General features: G+C 43.1%; 1 protein-coding gene across 1 annotated transcript in view; it reads left to right on the top strand.

Annotated features, from left to right (window-relative positions):
* Nucleotides 1–26,215, top strand: part of AMMECR1 (AMMECR nuclear protein 1) — a gene marked incomplete at its 5' end in the record, with an annotated part of 108,618 nt that overhangs the window by 24,684 nt on the left and 57,719 nt on the right. Inside the window, one exon of the mRNA XM_084294329.1 lies at nucleotides 24–561. Within this exon, the coding sequence (XP_084150455.1) occupies nucleotides 24–561 (538 nt within the window). The remainder of the gene's footprint in view (nucleotides 1–23; nucleotides 562–26,215) is intronic.

The raw sequence follows: 26,215 nt of genomic DNA, 5'->3' as shown, positions 1-26,215 counted from the left end.
CCTCCTCCTCCTCCCCGCTGCAGGCGGAGCGGGCCCGGCAGGAGGCGGAGCGGGCCGCCGCACGTCCCCCGGCCGCTCGGCCGGCCCCCCCGCCATGGGTCGGAAGCGCTGCGTGGGGGGAGACGGCTCCAAGATGGCGGCGGGCTGCTGCGGGGTGAAGAAGCAGAAACTCTCCAGCTCCCCTCCGTCGGGCGCCGCCGGCCCGGGGAGCGGCGGCGGCGGCTCCCACTGCGGCGGGGCGGCGGCGGGCGGCGAGCCGGGGGCGCTGCCCCCGCCGGGGGGTCCCCGCCTCAACGGCCTCGGGGGGCTGGCGGGGGGCGCCGCCGGCTGCGCCCTGGCCCCGCCGCTGCCGCCCAGCTGCGGCGGGGGCGCCGCCGGCCTCTCCCCGCCGGCCGCCGCCGCCTCGCTGCTCTCCTCCTCCCCCGGCGCCGGCTCCGGCGGGCCCGGCTGCAGGAAGATGGTGGTGTCGGCCGAGATGTGCTGCTTCTGCTTCGACGTGCTCTACTGTCACCTCTACGGCTACCAGCCCCCGCGGAGCCCCCGCTTCACCAACGACCCCTAGTGAGTATCGCCCGGCCCCGCGCCGCTCCCGGCCCCCGCCTGGCCTCGCTTGGCCCCGCTCGGCCCGCGGGCGCCCCCGCCGGGCTTCGTCCTTGCCCCCGCCGCTGCCCCGAGGGCTGCTCCGGCTCCGTGCCCTGCCCGGCTCCCCGCCGGGCTCCGCTTCACGGGGAGGCTCCCGGCTCCGCGCGGGGTCCGCCGGCGGCTGTGGGGCTGCTCGGGGTCAGCCCGCGCCGAGCCCCTGCCTTGCGCTGTGCCCTGCGGAGGGGCCCGTGGGCGATGCGCTGAAGCCCCGGGGCCGTCTCCCGCACCGAAGCTCCAAAGTTTTGCAGCGATCGCGCCGAGCACCTGTTACTGCCGCCCTCCTTTGCCTCCCGAGCGTGTGCGAGCTGCCGCCGAGGGCCTGCTGTGTGCCGGTCCCCGGCTGCTCCCGTTTGGGGTTGGTGCAGAGCCTCACAGCCTCCTGCCTCTGTAGGGCCCCCAGGAGCACCTGCCGGTGCCGGGGGACAGACGGACAGACAGACAGACAGACAGACGTGCTGCCGCAGGTGCAGCTCAGACACTTCAGGGAGAAACTTCTGCCCGGCAGGAAGTTGCTTCCTCGCGGCTGGGATGAGTTACCCCGCTCCGAGGCTGTGTGAGCACAAAGCCAGCCTTAGGGGTGCTTTGAAGCCGCTTCCACCCCTTCGCTGTGCTTTAACACGGGATGGAGCTCGTGGGGCGAGCTCCAGCTGAGGCTCGGCAGAGTTGATCCACACCAGTGCATGCCAGTGCTTCGTCTGCGGTACGGCGTGGCTCTCGGGGTCTCAGTAGCACCCGTTCTTTGTGGGTACTTAGTGGAAACGTTTTCTGTGTGTCCTCTGCCCACACACACCCTCGCTGGTGTAAAGGGTTATCGTGTGGTCCATGTTTCATTAATGAGATGTAGCGCATACTTCCCGGTGTTAAAATTCTGTCATGTGTTAATGATCTTGTTTGGAGTCCTTGCTGTTCTACCATCCAGGATCTATACGTCTCTTGCATACTGTCAGCTGCTGTCATGACAACCCGGCTCAGAGGATTCCTACTTAACCTGCCACCCCAGCAAGTCCTCCCCATATTCTCTTCGTACCTCCCATGCGATTACACCAGAGCACCAGTAATGAGAGGAGGGCAGAGAGACTCCACCGTGAGTTTCTTTACCCAGGTCTTTTGTAAATCCACGTCCGTCTTGAAGAAACCAATTTTTTAGGTACTGCTGCGCTGTCCTGTATCTGTTCTCCACCCCAGACCACTGTTGGTTACCGCATCACCTTTGTGCCAGTTCACTCCTTGCTAGTGCAAGAGAGTGAGCTGAATTCTGCCCATGTTTCTCTGTGACAACGTTACCTTGCTGCTGTGGTGTGTTTTTTTTTTTTTTAACCATGGTGTTTTGCTGAAGATTCTCCTGTTACTGTCCCTGTTTTATTAATGGAGGAAACTGAGGCAGAGGTGAAGAGTTAATCACAGAAATGTTTTCCTGCAAGCACTTGGATTCCTCTTGGTAGCTAACAGATCACTTCACCTTTCTTCTCCCACTTCTTACTTTAAAAAGGACATAATAACAAATTAAGTAAAATTTGTATTTTTCTGAAATTCATGTGTGTGCATATGCATTCTTGAGATTTCGTTTGCTGACCTGGTTTAAAAAGTTGCTGTGTCAATGGACTTACAAAAATGGCACTGCCGTTAGCATCACTGATACCGTTTGTGCATGTTCCCATGCTCACGCCAGCACGCACAGTTGTACTGTGTATCAGACTGGAAGAATGATCTAATTATCATTTTATTTTTTTCCCCGGTTGGTTTTCAGAGATTGGTTCCCTCTGGATCGTTGTGTGGCTTCACAAACACTTGTGCCTGCACAAGTGTGAGGTGGGAATAAGCAGACAGATGGCAGAACTGCTGCTTTCAGCAGCCTTGTGAGCTGATTATGTTTGTGCAGTTGGGGAAGCAACTTTGAAAAAGTTGCTCAGTATTACATGTAAAATTCTAGGTCAGTGAATAATTTGCTCCTGCCAAATGTTCAGAGGCAGCGTGACTTGTAGCAGTCAAAAGATTTGCGTGCGGTCTTATCAATAGCCAGGTAGCTCACAAAGGTGTGATGTTGTCTTTGAAGCTGAGCTTCTTCCCGCGTGGCAAAAAAGCTGAATGGGAACCGGCATTTCTCAGTGAATGTATGTCGCAGCTTTCTGTCAGGAATCCTTCTGGAAGTTTTGTCTGTAGACCACAATAACTGGTCTAAGAGTAGTAGCCTACAATAAAAGTCAGCAATTGAACAGAAATGCTGTTTTGAGCTCTGTTAATTACAGGGAGGATGAACGACGTGTGAGCAGGTATCCTCACACAAGTGTGACTCATTTCTTGCAGGTCTTTGAACAATGAAACTGGGCAAGATCAAAGAAAAGCAGGTGACTGAATCACTTGGGCTGGGGGTTCTGATGTATTGTCTTCTGAACAAAAACTGTGTGCGGTGCCTCTGGATTTTTGTAACTTTTGGCTGCTGAGCTGAGGACCACAGCACAGCCTGAAAGGCAGGGATTTTGGAGCAGTTAGTAGGAATGAGACAAAATGCCAGTTTTTGAAAGGGCACAGATTTTGGACTTCAGCACAGCCCAGACACGGATTAAATAACTGTCATTTTCCTATCTCTGAGTGTAATTCCTAAAGCACAGGATATGGGGTGCTGGTGGAAGGTATTGCTAGGGAGCTGTTGGGCTGGAGGCAGTAAGTCATGGGGTCAAAAGAAGAGAGTGGGAAGACGCTGAATCTGTCCAGTGGTGCCTTGGTGAAAACAGACTTGGCAAATCTTCCTTCTTCTCTTGCAGTCTTCCACTGATCTTTCACCATTTTCCTCTATCTCTGTCATAATTGAACAGCTTTCTTTGACCTGTAATGTCACCTCACATTGAGTTGCCCTCTAAAACAGTCCCTCCCTCCTTCTCAGGACATGCTCTGCAAGGCATGTCCTTTCCTCTTGCAGTGCAGCGGCTCTCAGCCTACAGGAGTGGATGGAAGGTAAAAATGGTCCTGGAGGTATGGAAGATGATACAGAGTTTGAAAACCATTGCCCCAGACAAAACTTTTCACTTATACAAAATGTCAATCAGCCATTGTTTGTTCTTGAAACTCAGCTTGATGTGTAGAGTTATGGAACACTGCAATTATTTAAAGGTGGTTTTTCGCTATAGGGGTTTAGAAGTGTCAATCAAAATACATTGTGAGGGGATGCAGAAACTGTCAAAACACTTTACCCTGTGCATTTAGGGAGAAGGAAAACTGAATAGTCCTTTTTTTTCCACGTTTCATATCTTTCTAACAAATAACTCTCGTGTCTTTATTTCCTTTCTGGTTTGGTTTTGTGCAACGCACCCTATTCCTCCGTGATCAGTGCAAACAGTACCACGTCCTGCCTTCCCTTGTGGAAAAGGGCAGCACACCAGTGGGGAAGGACTCAGGATTTGTGCTGCTCGCTACAGTTCTTCTAGTAGGAAGGTGCTCGAGTGGAAACCTAAACCGAAGTGTGTGCCAGGTTGGTGTGACAGGGTGGGAAGGGTAGGTGCACAAAGAGGAGTTTAGCTGAAGCTGTGCGGTGGGGCATGAGGTTCTTTTTTCCCTTAAAGATTCTGAAATCTCTGCTTGCTGCATAGATTTCCTTTAACGCACAGAAATCACCCTGCTGAGATCCTGGTTCAGCACACTGTTTGCCTCATCTTCGCAGCTCTTCAGCTTGCCTATTTCCCGTTAATGCCAGCTTCTTTCTAGGGAAAATGTGTGTCAGTCCACCAGGTTAACTGTTGTGCCAGATGTTTGTGTCTTGCAGTCCCTTCCCGAAAGTCTCCTGGGAACAGCCTGCTAGTTAATGGGATTATTTTGGTGCTGAGCACCCTTACTTGGCACAATTTGTTCTGCCCGTGTTGGCTGGTACATGATAACCAAAAGCAAGGTTTTGCACCCAGAATGGCTGGTGCTGCCCGTGCCCTGCCTTCCTGTGCTGCTGAGGAGCTCTTGAGAAGGATGTTTACCACACGTGCCTCGGTGATGGCTTGCTCACATCCTCTTCATCTTGCAGGGGGGACTGTGACACAGGCAGTGAACGGTGTGAGGCTGCCAGCCCCGTGCACGTGCCAAGGCTCCAGCCGCCAGCAGAAGCATTGCTGGCAACCACGTTCTTTGCCACCTGAGTAATCTGCCTGGCTTCATCTGGGATCAAAGGCCTCTGCTTTAAAACAAATCTTGGGCAATATCCAGTCTTGGTCCAAAGAGGTGGCTGGGAAACGGACCAGTTCTTTTCTTCCTTGGTGCCGTGCAGTACTCTGCAGCAACCTTGGCTGCAGGGCTGGGGTACAGATACACCATGGTGTCAGTGTGCTTGGCCTTCTTATTTCCGTGTGTTTTCAGGTCTAGGATCTGTCAGTTTACATCTTCTAGAAGGGTATGGGGTAGTGCTACTACGTCACCTTGATTCTGTGTTAGTGAAGTGTGGAGATGGTTAAATTCAGTGCAGTTTAAAGACGTGGAGCTAGCTTGTCTCGTGCCCACCAGTTTTCACGCTTCCCAAGAAAGTTGTGATTCTGCTCAGAGTAAGTGTAAATTGACCCTGTAAGAAAGAAATGGTTCCAGGGTTTGTTACCGGCTATCCGATGTTTTGCCTTTGTGGGTGTCTTAATATTGTGTTAACACCAGTGTTGGTGATTTGTTAGCAATTTACATTGGAATAATTTAAAACATTGGAATAGTTTAAAATCTTCCTGTGCAGTTCCAAAGCTGAATTTTCTGAAATGCTAAACTACTGTCTGATGCTTTCCGCTAAGGTGCTGAGGAAACACAAGGCTTCTCTGCAGATGTGTGCATATGCTTACACGTGTAAATAAAAATGTCTTGAAAGTTCATAGGATTACTGGCTTTTCTTGATTTCTGGTTTCTTCAATGGAGTCTCACTTTTAGTGAGTTTTAGTCTTTACAACTTCAGGCTCCAACTTTAAATTTAACAATGTGCTGGACTCCTTGCTCGTGTCAGTATGTTTCTTTACAACCGTTTTTGTAAAACTCCCTGGAAACTTAGCAAATTTCAGTTACAGGTTTCAGAGTATGGTCTTTAAATAAATAAATAAATAAAACCTTTCTCTGCAGTCCCTACTCGGAGTTCAGCTGTACCTCCTGACATTAGTATTGTTGATGTCCGAAGTCAGAAATTTTGTTGTTACTCTACAGTACTTGAGTGGCAGTGGAAACTTACTTGTGTGGCAGTCTCAGTGCAGTAATTTGTATTTGTTGTCACACTCGGTAACATTACACAACAGCTATAATGATTGCTTGGTCACAGCTAAAGATCAACACCAGACATAAAACAAAACCCATAGCGTTGAGGAACGCGGACAGGGAAGTGCTGTTTGGTGTCTGTGTGTCTGTCTGACTTCATTCTGTTTTTATGTATGTGTCACGGTTTCGTACAAGCTTCAGCATCTTCTGACTTAACACTGTCTTTGCTGTTGAGTGTTAAACGCTGGAGTATGAAGGATTGAGTGGTTCATTCAAAGTGGCATCCTGTGGTGGAAGTTTTTTAAGTACTGTGCAGCAGAAAATGTATTTTGGCTGGCATGAGCAGTGCTCAGCAGGGAATTCCCAGCGTATTTTAAAGCAGGACTGGTGACCGCAGTTTGGTACAGCAGAGGAGGAAAACAGAGCTGTACAGCTTCAGAAAACTTGCCTTAACCAGTAAGCTCCTCTTCTGGTCTGATTGGTGAACAGAGCAAATACTGTTCTGATAAACTCCAAATGAAGTTAAATGGACTTTGAGGGCCTTTTGCTTCATAAACTCATTTTAGTGAACTGTTCGTATGTTTCTATTAGTACAAGAGATCACTTCACAGATGGCCTGAAGAAAGGGCCCTGGTTTTCCTTCTTCAGATACACACAACCACCACAGAGTTACCATAAAGGCTCCGATTCACTGCAATGCTAGTTTGGTAGAAATTGTTTGATCCCTACACCTTGTAGGGTAAGAAGTCAGCAGCCACTTCTCCCTGTGCCATCAATCTGGTCGTTCATTTTTATTGCCTCTTTTGTTTTAGTTGCAATCAAATCTTTAGTCACCTTTCCTTTTACTCTACCTTCTATTGAAGATATAAAGATTTCTGGGCATTTTGCAAATCCAGTTCTTGACATTATTTTTGACGTTCTACATGTCTATTCCTATTTAACCTGTCTGCCTGTGAGAAATGCATTGGGTTCCAATTTGACTGACTTCACGTGTACATCTCTAGCATCCTTTGCGATAAATTACTGAGTATTTAATAACTTAAGAATGAAAATAATTATTTTTGAGTTACTGAAAGACCGTAGAGCTTTGCCTTTGTCAGTTCACTTAGGGTACAGACCTAGGCTGTGACCAGGCAATGAATGAAGTATGTTTGCTTTACCTAGCCCGTAGTTCTTGGATCTCTTGAAACTCATGCCACGATTAAAGGAGCAAGCTCAATAGCTATTTTACATTAAGCACTTGTTTACAGGTAACTGCTGGTTTTCTGTAGCATCAAATTATTGTCTTCAGAAGTAAAGTGCTTGTATGCTAACACAGAAGTTGTTCGAGCCGTATACTGGTGGTTGCTGTGGTAAGAGCTTCTTTGAAAGGTGCAAATTATTTAAAACTAATAGTAGACTTCCCAGAGTTTGGCCAACACAGAAACTGTTGCTAGGCTGGAGGCCAAAACAAGTCCAGTCAGGCCCTGACCCTCATTAGCAAAGCATTATGAGAATGCTTGACCTTTTTTTATGATGTTTGTGCTCCTAGGGAGCAGGGTATTATATTAGTACTCGGTTTAGCATTGCAAAGTTTGCATCTAAATAACGAGCTGGGGCAGCTCTGCTGCAGTCAATTCATGAGTTCTCACAAGCAAGTCCTTAAAAACAAAGCGTGTTGGGGAGTGCAGTGTCCATAAAATGGAGTGCAGCTGTTGAAGTTAGCCGTAGTGCTGTCTTCAGAGAGCATACAGCTAATCATTTGAACTTGGATCGATAAACGATGCAGATATCCTTACTGCTAGTGCTGTGCTTTAGAGTGACTGCCCAAAAGCTATGGTGTCGTTCAGCCCAGCTCTGTGGGCAAAAGTAGGTATCTTTGCAGAGCTACTTGTGTGACCTTCTAAAAAGCCATTCATTTTCATAACTGGGACCTTGGCAAATGGGATTAGTGTGAAGAGCTTCGCTTGTTCAGTAGGACACCCTCCTCCTCCTTCGGCTGTAGGCGTTTATCCTGTAGGGTGTTTGCTGCAGTTGTCATGTCTTTGTGCCTGCTCTCCCCCTTCTTGTATTCCAGGCTGCATGTACACTTCTCTGCCTTACGGGATTTGGCTTCGTTCTTGTGATCTGACTGGCCTTCGGTAGCTTCCTGGAAGACATGGCTTGCGGGATGTGGATGCTCATTTGCCATGCTGAGTACTTGCAGCCAAAGTAATTAAAGTGCTGATTTCTTGAGAATGGCATCTCACAGAATGTGGGACAGCTCTGCTGACTCGTGGCGAGGCCGCCAGGGCAGCAGCAGTGTAGAAGGGTGTATGTCTTCCCAAGACACTTGTACCTTTCTGTGCTGTAGGGAGCTAGTTCTCACGTTTCTTGGTGCTTTTAAAAAAAATTGCTGTATGCCCTTCTTCCTGTTAGCTTGAATTCTGGGGCATTGTTAGCAAGGTCCTGCTTAGGGCCATGGTGTTTGTAGTCATAGGAGTCATAACCATACTCCTGCTGTTTATCCCTTGCCTCTCTGCCAGCAAAGATATCTCCTCTGCAGGCTTCTCTGGCACATGATGGGTTCTAGATCTGAAACGCCACCTGCTTTGCTTGATAGTACTTGGTGAGCATGTTTGAAACAGAAGAGGAAAGAGGATCATTGTCATAACCCCCTTCTAATCAGCATCAGAATTACTTCTGCTTCAACCTTGCCGTAGAATTGCATCACTTGCCTTGCTTCCCGCTTGGCATTCTGCACCGAGATAAGAGTTGTGCGGATGAAGCTCTAGAGTTTGTGAGCTTTAGGTGTGTTAGGAAAGGTGAGAAAAGCATTTGTTGCTCCACTGCTGGGCAGCTCTTCAGGCCAGCAAAGTAAATCTGGCTGCTTCCAGCCCCTTTGCCAGGTGGCTACAAGAATGGAAGGATCGGGTGCCCCACCGTTCCCATACCCAGTTCGTGAGCAGAAGAAGTTCAGCTGCCAGTAAGTGACAAGTTGCAAGGCAGCTCTTCTGTATAGATAAAGGTGTTAAAACACTGACTTTTGGGGAAGATTACGTTAGGCAGAAGTTCCTTGTAAGCTTTAGAAGGGAAAAAAATGTTTTCTAGTCCTCAGAACTTAATTTTGACTGCAGCATTAAGCAGCCAATGAATGCCAGTCAGCAAAACCTTGCACCAGCTGCCTGCAAGCAGACTTTCTGCGGTGAGAAGGTTGCAGGCTGGGGAGGTGGTTGAAAAAAACATAGGAAGGGTGTGGTTGTAGTGAGGGAAGAAGCCCTCTCCATAGGCAGCTATGGTGCCAGAAGAAGGTGTGTAGTTGTACATGATGCATCCCCTAGGCATGGGCAGCCACTGGCTCAGATGAAAAACTGGAAGCTGAGCGATAAAGGGAAATTTTTTCAGTACAGCGTTGTACAAGCAATTATCCAAACTCTGGAGAACAAAATGGAAATGTAGTATTAAAACTAATCACTATTAAATGCTGAGCAAATGTGGAGTTGTAGCGATTAGCTCTCCTCTTCGTTAAGAAGTAGGAGTCTGATTCTGGCTCTGGTTCAGTTCAACTGGAACTGAAAAGTAAGCAGACCCAGAAAAGACAGGTGGCAAAAATTTCATTTGGGATGTTCACCACCATAATGTCTGAGTTCTTGTAAAGTATTGGGAGAGAAATTGAAAGAAAGTAAGGATTAGCGCTGTTCATTTGGAAGAAACCCTGGATAAAAACAAGTATTAAAAATAAAGGGTTGTGAAGAAGAAACAGAATGTAAATTACCTTTCTCTTATTTCACAGAAAAAAAGATTCAAGTGAGACAAATATTCCCATGTATGCTTACCATTGTGGTTCTTTTTAACCTTAGGGATAAATTATTGCAGCTTGCCATGTTTGGACTATATTTTAATATAGAAATCAGAGCCCATACAAAAAGTTGTTCCCAGTAGTGCTTCTTTTGGGGAGAATATGAAATCTGTTATCTGCTGCCAGTGGCTTTTTTTTTTTAATTTTGGACGATTTCAAGGCGTTAAGTTTTTCACATACGTAATATAAATAGCTTGGAATAACCTACTTGAAGACTGCCTACTACCATATACCATTCTGCTAATTTAAGTGGGTTTTCTTTTTTGAATGTGTCAGAGATGCTCAGCAGCAGCTGACTCCTATTTGTCATAAGCTGAAAGTAGTAGTGTAGTTACACTAGACAGAATTGATGAACATATAAGGTGCTGAACAGTCTGCTGCTACGTGTTTTATGGTTGGAAATTAGAAATTTGTCCCTGCTGAATAAATGGGCTATTCCAAAATGCTTCCTTAGTATGATTTCTTTAAATTTTGTAGCCTGAGACTGCTGTAACGCAGAACTTAAATTATGGAGGCTATAGACTTGGTTATTTCTGAAGCTTTCATTGAAACTTCGTGAAATTTTGTCTCAGTTGGGAAGAAGAAAAAGTGGTGGTGTTTTTGTTTTTTTTCCCCCAAGGAAAGTTGCTAAGCCATTCAAAAATGCATAGCCAAGGTTTTATTATATTCTTAAATGTTTATCATCCATTTAGAAGTCCATACACTAAAAGTGGAGATGCCTGATATTTGCTCATCCTCAGAGTGGCAGTCATCTAAATGTAATGATTACAGAAATCCAAAGTTTAGGCAACATAAACATCATGTACTTCCTTAGTTGTCCTTTATGTGGAACGTTTAATGGAAATTGCTCTGGAGGAGAAAACCAGAGCAGTCCATAGTGGTCTCTGAAATCTTGGCGCTGAAGTTTAGGTCTTTGGAGATGCCTAAATTTTCTTGGAAGAAGCCGTTGCAGAGAGATCAGGAATCTTCAGATGGTTCCAGAGATAAAGCCTCTATTTGATTTTAAGGAACTGGGTTAGTCTAAAAAGAAAGAGGTAGTATTACATAACAGCATGGATTGGCCATTTGACCCTTCAGCGTGACAGTGTTTTGCAGGTTCTGCCCAGCTTCTGTGTGCAAGTTATTAGAGGAGGCAAGAGTGACTTGAAGCATAAAGCACTGCAGTGAGGTTTGGAAGAAGTTTTTGTTCCTGACGAGGTCATTATGGTGGACAAACCCGCATGAGACCCTCAGTCTCTCTACCATATGATCTTACCAATAAAAGTAAGGCACCTCAATCTGCTTTTCTTTGTTAAGTTAGTAGCAAGGACCACAGAAATTAATTATTATTGTTGGAATTGTTCTTTCCCAGAAAGGCATGCCAGAAAACTCTCCAGACTCAGCTCATGGTATTTTTGCCTAAATTGGCAACTTGAAGAACTTGGAAGCATATGCTTTTTTTTTTTTTTTTTTTTTTTTTTTTTTTTTTTGTACTGTTATCCATTATATCTGAAGTGAATCATAGTTGTATTTGTTAGCTTGAATCCCTCAAAGGCCATTGTTGCTTCTCAGCTAAATGACAGAATTTTCAATGAATTTTTTTTCCAGGATAGTTCCCTCCGTTTGGGTATTCTTAGTCACAGTATTCTCCTTTGTATTTTTAGACTACTGTTCAGCAAATCCGTTCTCTGAGAACATCTTAGACGGTTTAAAGTCTGCCAGCAAATTTGAAGACAAGACCTTCCAAAAATTGTATTACATAATTGCTTTTGCTCTAGACATCCTATTTGTCCACAAAAACACGGTTTTCATGGGACTAGGACATTTTAGCACTGAGAGAGGGACAGGTTTACCCATTCACGGCCCTGTTAGAGCCAGTAAACTGCAGTTCTGTAGTGAAACAAGATCCATTGGTTTACTAATATTGAAGAATGGAGATGAGCAGAAAGAGGAGGTAAGGTGGTTGAGGAAGCTATGAGTAGTGTCCATATTATGCTACTTCTCCAAATGTTTTTCTAACCTTCAGTAATTTGCAACTTGGCATGTCTTGAGCCACAAGTAATGTCTGTTTCCCCTGCTAAGCAATGGGTATAATGAAGTTTTAACGAAGCAAAGTCGTAAGGCAGATCCGAGTTCTACGCAGGAATGCTTGAAAGACTTGAGACTCCTAGAAATGAGATGAAATCAGTATTGTATAGGGCAGCTTCAGGTACTTCAGGTGTAATTAAACAAACAAACAGACTGTGTAAGCTACAAGTTTGTGTCTCTCCTTACTGATTTTCAGGTGTTACCAGTTGACTGCCAGTTGTCTCTTAGTCATTATTGTGTTACACATATGTAAAGGACAAGTGGCTATTTTGAAGAGAAATTATCAGTAAAACCAGAAGGGTATTAAGTACGTTTGTACTAGAGAGGGGTTGAGATCTTAATTGAAAACCTTTATGGTTCTGCTGCCCTTGAGAGAGAGAGAGAGAGAGAGACGTTTACTGGTTGCAGAGCAGGGCAGCCTGGGTGCCAGGAAGAAATGTGAGATCAGCTTGCAAAGGAAGAGGAAAAGAGCTAGGTGGCTTTAGAGGATCAGAGCAATGGCTGAGAGGCACAAAACTTGATTGATTGGGGGTGTGTATCTGTGCTATTGTGTGTGCATATATATTTGTGTCTATATAGTAAGAGAAAGACAAAGGGACACAAATTACCTGTTTGGATTAGATGCCAGTACTGACAGAAGAACAAAAGGATATAAAATGACTGAATACATTTACATTTAGGGTGTAAGGTTTCTACTTGCTGAAACAGTATGGCTTTGTAGTAACCTTTTAATAGGATTAGTAGAGGCAAGAAATTCAAGTAGTTTTAGAGATATCTTGATCACTTTATGATAAACATCTGATGAGTTGCCTTTGGTGGTGAGATCAATAGTTTAAAAGATCCTTCATCCTCTCTGTTGAGTCGGATTTGTTTTTTAGGTATCCGTGTGGGTTTTCCTTGTGATCCCCCTGTGCAAGGGCACTGACAAGGGCAATAATCCTGGTTCCCTAGCAGCTTCTGCTTTTGTAATATGTTCTAAATTGAGAAGTCTTCTGGCAATGTTTTTTCCTTTCTTGAAAACATTGGTTTTGCCACTGAAGGTCTATTGTGGCAACAAGCATCTCCTCCATATCATATTAGTGTCACTTTATTTCTGTGTCAAAATTTCCTTTTATTATTTTTATATTGACATAGCAGAAGTTAATAAATCGCTCACTCTTGTACAGACATACTCAAGAAGGTTGCTGACCATAGTTAGTTATGATCACCGACATTTCTGACTTAGCTTCTAAGTCAGTTTTGTTCTGTTTAAGTAAAGAGTGTTATAAGAGAATAATAATGATAGATCAAGTTCAATATCTTATCTTTGAGGACTCTTAGGTGACCTTGTTATGAGTGGCTTCCAATAGAAGGTGAAAAAATTGTTATTTTTGAGAACATCAATTGTTTCAGTGTGAGTTTGTAGATGGTTGGAGTTGGCTCTCTGACCTGTTTAGGTCTAGCAGGATTACTAACGTAGCAAGTAAATCTTGTTTTCTAGCAAGCTGTTTAGCTTTGGCACAGCAACATTTACTGTCCTTTCCACTGTGCTTTTGGCTTGAGTGAGATTTATATCTTTGTAGAGGTAGAGACAAATGCAGACAAATGGTGGTCAATAACAGCTCTGTGGAGGTAATGAATTTGGAGAATGTTACGTGTGTAAATAATTTTTCACTGAATTGGAACTGAACCGTAATTCAGTAATGGGTTATGTTGAATGCGGATATTGCTTTTCTGAACAGAGTGTCTCTGCTCTTAATAAGAAGGATCCCCAAAAGAAAACAAAAAAGAATGACAATTCAAATAGCAAACAGTATGTAAGCAGACTCCTTTTTTTAAATAGTAGTACTGGAGACTTTACTAGTTGACCTGAGCCAACTAACAAAATGGGGCTTGATTTGCACAGCAGTTCATGACAAAAAAAAAAAAAAAAGCCATTTAGGAGAGGTTCTCAGGGATTAATGAGGAGATGAAGCTACAGGCTCACCCTGACTTGTCTGGGAAAGCTGGGGCTTCCAAGTTTACTTGGAGATGTTGGAAGACTTCAAATTGATAGGTTTTAAACTTGTGGTATGTGAACCTCTCCAAAGCTGTTTTTTTTTTTTTTTTTTTTTTTTTTTTTTTTTTTTTTTTGTTGTTGTTGTTTTATCTTGCTTTTTAATGAAAGCTGGTAAATGATGGTCGCTTCCATAGCTGATAATGTTTTACTGTTTACCCATGTTTTTAAATGATTGTTCGGTTTTCCTTCATGCCAGCATCCCAGGTTTCTTCCATCAGCTGAAATACGGCCCCTGTTGCTTGTGTTTTGGGCTTGGATGCAGTTGAGGGACTGGTAACCTGTCAGGAGCTAAAACTGGAAATGATGGTCAAGGGAGGGAGGAGTTGGGTCTTGCACCATGCAGTAAACTAACTGCTGACAGAGTAGTGATTTTTGTTCCTGAAACATACCTGCTGTGAGAGAGGTGGAATGTGCCACCTCTCTGTGGCATAGGATGTGGGCAGAGCTCAGTGCTTGATGGAGTGGATGTTGTACCAGTACCAGTAGCTGAGCCACTGGAGTATGTAAGCCCCTGTTTTGGTTTCCAGTAGGACTTCCTGATTGCATAAAAAAAAAAAAAAACTACTTGCTGCCAGGTTTGGTGAGTAATAATTGCATTCTGGAGTCTGGTCTCAGAGTGGGACAGCAGTAGAATTCTTCCACTTGAGAAGAGGCGAAAATAGAAGGCCTGGAACCTTGGGTCAATGTGCTGAGAAATCCAAGAAAGACCCACTTAGACCTCTCTTTTCAAGGAATTTATAGCTGTTCTTTCATAATCCTTTAAAAGCCATCTACTGTTATAAGTGTTTTGATTTTTTGAAAATAAATAGGCAGTAGAGGTGGTTGAATCTCTCACCTTCTGGTATAAAGGTTCATCATCAATGCTTTGGCCTTTAGAAAATTCATTGACTAACCAGTGCACAGATTTAATGACAACAAAATAATGTTGCCCTTTAGGTCAGTGGCTTAATTCACAGCTGTTTTTTTTTCCAGTTGATTCCCAGCATAATGATTGAGTTACGGTTGTGTGGGATCCTCTCACGGAAAGGGAGCTGTAGGGGTCCCTTTGGTAGTATGCCAAATAGCTATCTTTAACAAAACCAGTGATTTTATGCTATATATTTTTCTGACAGTATTGTAACATACAGTATTTTCAGAGAACTCCAGTACTACTTTTGAAAGGCTGTATGTATTTTGCTGGTGCACAATGTAGTAATGGTTTTGTGATTGCTTCAGAAACATAGTGTGATTTGCAAAGTTAATGTGGAAATGTAGTTAGTTCTTTGTTTTCGTGAAGTGGGATCTAGTGGAGAAAAACATAATGTGAACCTGCAGGTTTTAATGCAGCTAAATGAAAATGCATCCTGGTTATTTTTCAATGTTTCCAGGCTGATGGGATGCTTTTTGAAATTCAGTTTTGACATTTGAAGGGATCTTACTGAAGATGTTCTGTATGTAGTTATGAAATAGTGATTGTATCTCATGTACTTGAGGGGATATTTCATTATAGAAGTACTTAAGCTTTGCTGTGAAGATACTGGGGTCTCTCTCTTTGAGGTCTTCCAGAATTATTGTTTGCTTTAGTATTGTTGAATAGCTTTCTTATGCAGTGTACTGTATCTGGCAAGTCACCTGAGTAACACGATATAATCGGACTGTAGTTTCATAATCTTTTAAAGCCAGTATATGATGGAGTTGCTGCTGAAAGAAGGGATCAGACTTCCCTTATGTACCAAATGTATTGCAAGCACAATTAATGGTGCGCCTGGTTTGCTGGATCAGGTAACTAACAGGAGTTAAACTCAACTTTTGGATAAAACTGCACGTCCATGGCAAACAAAAGATGTTCGTGTGCCCCACGCCCTCACTTCTTCTACTTTCATTGATCACTGCGTGCTTGCAGTGCTGTTTCTGCTTGATAAGTCAGCAGTAGATACTGCTGCCTTTTGTTAGGCTGTGTTTTTTTTTTTTTTGCTGAGTTGTAAGACTTTTTGCTGAGCCTTTTAGCATGGTAAATGCCAGAGCGGGCTTAAGGGATTGGGTCTTCCCATGGAGGGGATAGGACCCTTGCAGCCAGTCATTATATTGATTTTAGGCTGCCAAGAACTGCAGCTTAAGTTGCTTTAACCTGGATTTGTTTTCTGCTCTGAGAACACAACTACTGTTCTCTTGCTTGAGATGAGCAGCTTGCTATTGTCTATGGCAGCATTAAGGTATCAGTGGAGAGGAATATTTGTGATTCTCATTTTTTGTTTACATTGTTTTTTTTGGACTCCTCTGATTTTTCCAGCTTTGGGCAACATCAGCAGGTAGATTGGTGCCTGTGAGTACATCCAGAAGCTATGGAGGAAGAAGCAATCACATATGACAAACTTTCTTTTGTGTATCTGCAGTTGGTGGCGTTGCTGGTTTTTTGCTTTACATCTGACTCCCTAGTCATCAGAACAAAGCTTGCAAGCTCAGATATAAGGCTAAATGAGGTTATGTTTTTTTATTTTTTGTTTCCTGGGTTCATCTGAGTCCATCACGGTGCTCTTAAGCACGTGGTTGCAAACAGTGGAATATATAGCAAACCTGCGTGTTGTCATTTTAAAATGGTGACGTTTGCCAGGAGCCTGCATTGTGTAGCAGGGGAATGTGTCGCCTGTCGCAGAGAGCCTTGGGCCCCTTTTGGGTGGCTGGAGACTACGTTTTACAAGTTCTTAGCAGGTAGTCCAGATTGGACCCCTTCCATAAAACTTGAGTGTTCAACTCAGTATCCAGTGGATCCCCTAGAGGAATGCAGGAATTCGGAGTGATACAGAAGCTGGTATCAGCTGGGAGGGAGAGCTGTGGTCTTGCTAGGATTCTCATTTACAGAAGCTGTGCATGCTCTTTCCCAATGGACTGTGTATGTCTCTGCATAGTGATCTGATCCTTTATCACTTACCAGGGATAGAAATCACGTTTGCTTTTCTCCAGTGCTTGTCTCTTGTGGGCAGTGGCATTGCGATGGCAACCCGTGGCCCAGCAGTTCTGCAGTTTCAGGTCTGGAACTTCTCTGTAAACATCTGGCCCAGGTGGGTGATGTCTAAGTGGTCTGGTCAGCATAATGCCTCCTCTGTATTTAGTTCAGACTGATCTATATGCTACAAAAATGCGTGTAGAAGTCTCCCCAGTTGCTTCACCAGTAAAGACCAGTACCGGGTGTTCAGTGAGCTCCTCTGCATCATCCCTGTATCCGTTTTGCACCTTTTCTCTCCACAAGAGCCCACTGTTTTTTCTAGCTGCTTTCCTGCTTTCGAGATAGTGAACTTAAGTTGCAAGGTGCTAACCAAACATTTTTCATTCTTTTTCCTGTTTACTTTTGACCTACTACGTGTTTTATGATCTCTTCTGTTCTCATTAGGCAAGCTTTCTGTTTTTAAAAGCATTCTGTCTGAGATGCTCTCCTTAACTTCCCTATGGAGCCACACAGGTGTGGGATTTTCTTGCTGGGGTTGAAGTATTTTGACTGCTTTGTTTTCTCTTCTAACTGTGGTGAATGTTTTACCTGCTCTTTTAATCCAGTGGTGAATGTTTTACTTGAACTTTTAATACAGTATGTTGTGTGCTTTGGATTTTCTTGGGAGGTGCTTTTTTGTCTTTGACAGCCTCCAAGCTGTTGCAATCTTTTTGCTTTCTGGATTGCTCCTTTTCAGGTTTTTCTTTGTTTTGAGGGGGAGTGGGTTGGGAGGATTACTAATTGCTTTTTTTTTTTTTTTTTTTACACTGTTCCTTTTCTTGAAAATGAATATCCATGTTCCTATTTTTTGTTTGTTTTGCCTACTGTATTCAACTTCAGTATTGAAATACGATTGTACTGCAGGTACAGTTACAGAGCAGCTTTTCTATCCATGTTCTTTACTTAGGTCCTGTGTACCACTCAAAACTGAACCATTACTTAATACTAATAAAATACAACCCCTAGTTTTCATTCAGATGAGGCACAGAGCCCTCTTTATACTAGGAAATGTCAATTGCCCATCATTATTACCGGTCCTAAATTTGCAACTATCTAATCTCTGTGAACTGTTGCGCAGTTGATGGGACATCTTCATTATTTGATTATGGACTTGTAGTACAAGAATGACATTGTTTTTCTCTTCTCCTGTAATGCTTTATGCCATTAAACACGTATGTGTTTCACATTCCTCACCTGCACGTTGTCCTTCCTTCCTGTTGGAGTTGCTGAGTGCCTGGTAGCTTCTCAGTGTTGTACCGTCTCGATTTGTCCTCCCTCCACCCAGCCTTGGAGGTGCCTGTTACATTGAGGGTGTCAGGCGAGGCCAAGCATTTGGTCTTCCTGTGTGTTACTTGGGAAGTACCTGGCAGTGGAGTGGAAGTGCTCATGAGTTCCCAAACTCTTATTAGCATGTCAGTCAGGGTGACTCTGTATGAGTAATGTACGTGCTTAACAAGTTCTTCCTGTTCCCATCATGCCTAAATCCTTTCTCTTTGTATCACTGACTTCCTATTTTGGCTTCTTTCTCAGGCCTTGCATGTGGTCTGACAGCATTTCAGAAAATACCACAATGAAAATCCTGTTTATTGGTCTTCTGCCTGACCTGAGCTTTCTCTCCAAAGCATCCATAATGTGCTTCCTTACACAGTGGACCCCGTGCACTACTGTTTCCTTTGCTGAATCACTAAGTAGTCAGTGCAGATGCCCTGTGAAGTTTCTACCTTTGCATCTGACAGGCAGCATGCCAGCTGATGGTCAGATGCCACAGGCACAGCTAGCTGTGTGTCTAGTCGAGTCATCCAATACCCTAGCCTACTTCTTCTTAGCCTTTAAGCCTGTCTGCTGCAAGGACGATCCCTGGTTCAACAGGACACAGCAATATCAGCTGGAGGGTAGACTGCTTCTAAGAGATTAGCTCTGAGCCAACCTCTGACCACATGAGATGGCAAAATCCATGATAAGGCATGAAGCAGAAAACAAGTAGGCGATGTTGAAAGCACTCTTTTCAGTGGCATTGCTAGTTACAGACTGTAAAAGTGCAGTGAGGTTCATATAAAGTAGTGTCTTTTTTACTGTTTAGATTTGTTCTTTTGTCATAAAAGCATAACCCTAGTCAGTCTTGAGATACAAAAAGTGCATTTTTTGAGTGAAATTTGCTGTATTATGGACAGCGTCTCCGTATCTGTGTGAACTTGTAAAAGAACAGATGGCCCCAGTGAGGATCTGTTCATCCCTGTCTCCCAGGGTTGGCTGGTGACAGGTACTTCTGGAAGGTACAAGACCAGGGGAAACCTGTACAAATGCTGCTGTATCCAGCTCAAGGGTTACCTAACCAGAGCTAGTGTCTTCATGTTTGTTTGTAGTCTAATTGTATTGCCAGTGATACCACATAGTAACGCAGTGTGATACTTGCTCAGAAAATGGTGTGCCTGTTACCTCTTAGAGTAACTAAGGCTGTGTGCTAAGAAGTGAGATCTGTTAGGTATGTTGGCTCTGTGGATTGCTGCATCTTTGTGTCACTAACTTTAGTTTATCCCTCTTCCACAGGGACCTGGTCATTTGGCCTGTCACTATCACACTTCTCAGCTGCCTAAACACTAAGTGCTTTTTCTCTTGAGGGGTTTAACTGGTTGGAGTGGTTATATTACATTATGAGCAGCTTTGTTATGTCTTGCACCTTGCTGCTTTGCCTAATCTGCTAAACCAGCAATGTGTCTGAAAGTTCCTCTGCTTTTTCTAGCAATATCATCTAGTTTAATAAAAGTATATTTAAAAAAAAAAACTTATTTCTGTTCCTTTTTTTTTTTTTAGGTTGTACTGCATATGTTTCTTCTTGTGGGGTGCAGATGTCAGCAGTCATCATCCTCACTCGTTTTCACTGCTTTAGCCTCTTCTTTCTTGTGCTGGTGTCCCTGTGCGTGCTTCTGCACAATGAAACAGAGCAGAGAAATGAACTTGGTCTAAGTTAATATGCCAAAAAGAAGATAGATAGATACGTTTTTAACCAGATCAGTTCCCCAGTCACAAATATTTGTTCCAGAACAAGAAAGGAGGCTATGTGTCGGGATAGAAACATTGGGTGAAGCTGCTCTTTCTTAGGCAGTAGCTCTGAACTTCACTGTTACTCAACCATCTATGCAGTCATTTCTGATTTTAGGGGTGGAAAGACATTGCGAGATCATCTAGTTCATCTCAGGACTATCTCTGTACCGTACACCTGTGCTGAGTAACAGATGTCTGTCTTGCTGGCATTAAAACCACCCAATCTCCTGAGCAGCCATTACTTTCAACCCAGGGAGAACTCTGGTTTTGAATTATCTTTGTTGTTAGCAAGTCTTTTCTGTGAGGAAAATATGAATGCCATCAGACTCTAGCAGTGTATGTAGTCTGCTTTTGAACCACTCTCTCGTTGGTTAAATTCCCTGGTGAAGCTCAATGCAACCAGTGCATTGATTTGATGGTAATTCTTGTGACCATGATTAATTTGTTCCAGCTGTAGAGTTAGTGAAGTCTGAATTAGAGGGCAAATTCAAAATCTGCTGAGGCTTGTTTTTAGCTTGCCTTATGAGCTTCCTAAAACTGGTACCAAAATAACCTAATGTTTACTATATCTTCAAAATCACATATTTTAAAAATGTTCAAGTGTGCTCTGTTTTAGCTTCTTATTGTGTGGTTCCTAGTGTTTGAAGTCTCCTGCAAGCTACTATTGCACGGTGGACCTCTAGGTACAAATAAATTTTCTCATTTATTTTAACATGAACAAGGATCAATGACCTTTAAATGAATAGTTTTGAATGTTTGGCAGAATCGCAATTTGTCCTTTCATCTGACACCTTAGAGTATCTGTTTTGTAACATACTAGTGCTATAAAAAATCCTGTGGGGTTCCAGTTTTTTCTTAGGTTTCTTTAAATATTTCTCGTTCCTTTGAACCAAGTTCTGCTTAAGCAGAAGAGTTCTGTGCATAAGCTTCTCTTTTCAGAGGCTTGGCATATGATCAGCTATTGGCATAATTTTTTTGTTCAGCTCTTTCTGCTTGTGTCTGTAGGTGTTCGTATGTGTCAATGAGCATCGTGCATCTGGCAAATAATGGAAAGCATTTGAAAGGTCCAAATGGATACCATTATGAATGTATATCTAGTGCTTTTGTGCGTGTGAAGTGTGTGAATTATTAACGAAGTTCTTTTCTGTAACAAGTTGCATATGTTTCTGCCTGCTTCTGCTCATTCATGCAATATTTTGAAAGAACAGCGTGTCTCACGGTTAGCTGAAGTGCACTAAAACACAAGTTATGAATCATCTCTTGTAGGAGAATCCCAGTTCTATCTCTAATACAATTTTGTGTAAGGGTTTAGTAATTACCATTCCTGGTTTTCATCTGATGACATGACTAACTGCTTCGGGAATATTACAGCAGAAATAAAAATAGAAAAAACAGCATCCCAGTCGCTAATGGTCACTGGCAGTTTGGATGAAACTGTCAAGTAATCAGAAGGAAAAATCAGTAGCTTTGTGGGCAATCAGAACAGACTTTATTTTAAGGTAGTACATACGGACTCTAAAGGTGGGAGCTCTGTTTTAAGCTGCTGTCTGAAATCTGCACAAAACAATACTCTTGGGCACTTGATCTGTAATTCACATGCGGTGACTACCTGTGAGCATGCTGGGAATGGTCTCTGGATCCACCTGCTCTCTTGTAAGACTGGAAATGATGAAGTGGAGCTAAACTTCCAGACTTCTAATGCCCAGAGGATGCTGCTTCTCTAACTTTCAAAACAGATCTGAAGTTTGAATCATACTGCTAATAACAGAAGGCGAAACGTATGCTAGCACCTCACAGCTAATGTTTGTTGTGTCATTTCTAGTGACGTGGAAAGAAAGAATCTAGGAGCTGAAGGTATTCTTATCCAATGCATTTAGCATTGTCTTCACAGTTCTTTACAGGGAAGTAGTCCTGGGGGACTTACGCAACTTTCCAAGACGTTTTGAATATGGTGTTCTTAAGGCATTGGGTTTGGCATATATTTGACTTAGTGGAATTTTAGGAAAAGATTTTGCTGAACCTTTTGAAAGGTTTCATTGGGGAAAAATAACTGACAATTTGAAGGAAAGTGCTTCAGTGGAATGATCTCAATTCCAGTTTGTAAGTAGAATGATCATAAACTCTATGTAAGATCTCTTGTGGTACTGTAATTGTTTCGATTTTGACTTGCAGAACTGCCAATTATGTGTTTTAGGATGGCTGCTGCATTCTTTAAAGAGTTTCACGCTAACATTAATATCTCTACTTCAGGATTCTTGCTCCGCCTCGATAGTAAAACGCATAGTATCGCTGGGAGGAGGTTAATTTGAACACTTGTTAATTTGTTAACTTATCTGTCAGCCTGAGAGTTTTGAGGTGCAAAGTCATTTTTAGATATGGGAGCAGCATATCATTTTAAGTTGCTCAGTTTCTTTGAAAACTGGGTGGGGAAGTGACTGAGACCTATCCACATGGAAACACCTGAAATATAGCCAAAGTTGTTTCGATGCAAACTGTGTATTGAATTAAATGCAGCATTTTCCTGGTTTGCCTCTCTGCATCTACAAATTGTTTTCTGGGTATGAGAAAGGTAGGAATAGCCAAGGAGAAAATACTGGCTTTGCTATAATAGTTTTTGTGAATTGAAGTGTAAGAAACCTGTAGTTTCAGTGTATAATACAAAGTTAGTTTGAGTTCATTAAAGGAAGTATAATGTATGACTAATAATACAAAGCAAAGGAAGCAGAATTATACTTCTTGGGAATATTTAAATGTGCCCCATAGAAAGCCATAATCAGGTGAGTGCAGACTCTGAAGTAATAACTTTTTAATAATTTGTAATGACACTGAATTGATTTATTAACTTCATAGTTACAAAGTCTGATTTTTCTGCTCTGGTTCATAATTGTGCAATTGGGGGAAAAAACTTGCTTAAGTAGGTCAGAGCATAAATGTGAACAGTTTTATAAAGTAAACATACATATTGTTATATAATTGTATTAAATGTTACAAATTACAGTGTCTTAATAGCCTATAATACGTTGACACTTATTGGTCTCTGTAGACTCCAGAGCAAGAGTTTATCTGGAGGTGCACCCCTTGCTGGGGGTGTGTTGAATAAGCATGTGCACGCTCCTGAAAGGCTAAGCAGCACTTTGATAAGAGGAGCTACGTTTTCATGTTGGTGTTCTAAAACTCAAAACCCACCATTTCGTAATGTCAGTAACTTATACTGAGGTTTTGGGACCGCTCTGAGTGCTCCAAATGTTTTAATCAAAATGCGTGTTCCAGGATCTCTGAGAGCAAACAGGGAGCCATTTAGAGAGAAGGGCCCCATCCCCAACAGACTTGTAACGGGCACGTGGCATGCAGTACCTCCAGTGTTACTTCATTTCCTCTTCCTCCTCATCAAAAGCTGGTCACCAGCTAGGAGACAGGCTTAAGTATGAAAAGATGGTGGGAGGCAGGAAGGACCAAAAAGCCAAAGGAGATAAAAGTTGGGGGGGGAAGTAACAAAAGCACAAAAGATGCTCTGAATATGGAAATGTAGAAACCAGCCCAATGGGCAGAATGACTTTTAAAGCCTAATGAGTTCAGAGTCTGATGGAGAGAGAAGTAAACACTTGAACTATCAGTTCCCAAATAAGCCATTGGTTTTTAAACTTGCATACACCAATGTTACTTGGCATTGAGGATATGTGAGTGCAACTGCTTCCTGTAAGGAGCTACGTAAAAATGAGCTGCTGTGGCTTCTGTGTCAGTGCTGCTCTTCTCATCACCTTTTCCTTGAGCGGTGCCAACAGTGGACATTGCTGCTGGATTTCTCTAGTGTTCGTTGAATAAATTCTGGCTTGGGTCGCTTAGTTCTGTTATTCCTGTACCTTCTGCCATCTCGAACTGTATGAGGCCGGTGCTGGTCTGAGGGCTGCTATGTGGTTATGGCCCTGTTAAGAAACATGGTACAGTGAGCAATTCCTGTGGTAGTGCTTCGTAAGAGCTGGAATCAACTAGGCCGAATGCTAAGCTATCCTATCCGCTCTCATGCGTGGTGCTGTGCCGCTCAGATAAGCACGCTTGTCTGGAAGCAGCTCAGGGATGCGTCCCCTGAAGCCGCATTGCTCCCTCTGGATCTGTTCGGGGAGGCTTGTAGGCACCTTGCATAGAAAGGGTGTGTAAAGCAGTGTGCCTTTGGGGGAAGAAGGGGGCAAAATTCATTGTCTAGTGACTTATGTTGTTAAAATGGAGATAACTTTTCTGCTTGTTTCTGAGGTTCAATGTGTTCAGCCTGCTGGTCTGAGCTTGCATAGGATTAGCAGAAGTTCACAAGACAGAAGGCAAACGCTACGAGGCAGAGGTAAATGTGGAGGAGCAGGGATTGTGGTGTGGGTGATCACAAAGTACTGTGATAACACCCTGCTGAGGAGCCTTGGCATCGCAGTCGCTGTGTTTTAGAGAGGATGTAAACCCTTGTCCCATTCTGGTAGTTCCTTTTTATTTCCATAACTTCTGTTATTTAGGGCTCACTGACTTGTTCTGCTCAGTATTCAGAGGAAGATTCCTTCACTGCTATTCCTTCTCTTCCACAGTCTTCCAGAGGAAGGAGGAATTTTTGGTTTTATTTTTCCCTGATTTTTTTCTCCTGATGTCTACTCTGAAGTCATGTTCTCCTCCCCTTTTTTTTTTTTTTGTGTGGGTGACAGCTTTGTGCCACTGTTCTTCATCATTGCAAAGACTATTTGAAATTGGAAATGACTAATGGTTTCCCTGTTGCACGCGTGATTCTGACAAGAAATAGTAAACACGAGGGCTGTGTTAACACTGTTGCTAAGATCAGCAGCCAGGGTGCTGGAATAACCTTGTGATGTTGCATTGGCTAATACTTGGGTCATATTTGGAAAGCTGTCTACACAGCTGTATGGGCTAGAGCTGTTTCGAAGGTTTGATGTTTAAAAACAGAGCAGAAGAACCCACTGTGCTGTATTGGGAGCACAGGCCCCGAACCGTGTGCTTTCTAAGGGCAAGGAAGTTTCTCTTCTCTTGTCCTAACTGCATAAGGTGTTGTAAGTTACATTTCATCCTAATGTTTTGGAAATACAGATGGCTTTAGTGGCTGAAGGACAGCCTTGAGGGATTGGTGTTCTGGAGATACCCAGTGCTAGGTGACTTAATTTAACTTGATGATTTAGCAACTATCCAGATGTATAAACTTTAGGTTTGCTAATGGAGTTGTAAAACTGCTTGATGGATCTGGGAGTTGATGGTGGTAGAAAGCTGCAGCTGGAACATTGTTGAAGCAGTGTAATTTGAAGCAGTATGAGCTGATAAACCGGTATATCCTTCTGGTTAGCCTGTGCGTGCTTGGCTGTATGTTAGTGCAAACACCATGACAAATCAGTCCCTCATACAGACTCGATTTATGCGCAGTCTGGTTTGTCATTATGGAAATTTGGGGAAGAAACATTCCATTTAGAGGAAAATTCACAGGTCTTACCCTAAAAACAGATGTATAGACTTGAAGATGCATCAGTAACCCTAGGCAACGCAGCGAGCAATCAGATGGGTGACCTGCATGGAAGGTGCCATCCCCAGGAATTTCCAGGAGCTCCGTGGCCTGGAGCTGCTGCAGCATAAGTGAGCAGTTTTTGGCACCCTTACAGTGCTGAAAAACATCTCTGTCTTGAATACAATGATTTTTAAATTTGTTTGCTGAAAATGCAATTATATGGTGCTGCAAATAATTATGTTTAGTTTCAAATACACTTTCAGGCTCTAGGACAGAGGTGCATAAACCTGGCTTTGTTCTGAGCCGTTCTTCTCTGCCTGCATAGAACCTAACATTTGCTGCTGTTTTTGTTTCTCTGGAACTGCAAATCTTCAAATCTTTTTTTAGCAGTACTAAATAAGCCTGCATAATCAACTTGTGTGATTTCTTAGCAGTTCTGGATTTTGTTACATATAAATATTTATTTTAGTAAAGTGAACAGAGAACTTAAAAACATGTCATAGAAACTCGATTCATTTTATGAAGTTGGTGGATTGTCTTATGGGAGCTGGAGGGAAAAGGTGTAGAAGACTTACTCTGTCATTGTGTAGTAGTTGTCTGATGGAGAGTTGTCCATTTGGGCATACCTCAATGTTCTCCATGCCTCCCTACCCCGTAAGTTGTTACTTGTACATTTTCTTTTCTGGAGTGCTGCCCATATTGCTTCAATTTGTATGATGGTAGCATACAAAAACAACAGCACAGTTCGTTCAGCTGAATGAACAAATGTATCACCTGATCGTGTATGTGAATTTCTATCAATCTTTTTCTATTTTTAATTTAAGTTGGTGAAATCATTTCAATTTTAATAAGCTGAATGCAACTTTAATTATGGTTTTGTAGGTTCACTTTAGAAAATGACGTGCTATTAAGCACTCCTCTTTATTTTTAACCCTGATTATGCTGCTGTTTAAACTAGATTTTCTTAAA

The sequence above is a fragment of the Netta rufina genome (assembly GCF_964035555.1).
Source record: "Netta rufina genome assembly, chromosome: 12".
In the NCBI taxonomy this organism is placed as follows: Eukaryota; Metazoa; Chordata; class Aves; order Anseriformes; family Anatidae; genus Netta; species Netta rufina.
Note: the sequence above shows the minus strand (reverse complement) of the source record. Positions and strands in the feature narration are given on the sequence as shown.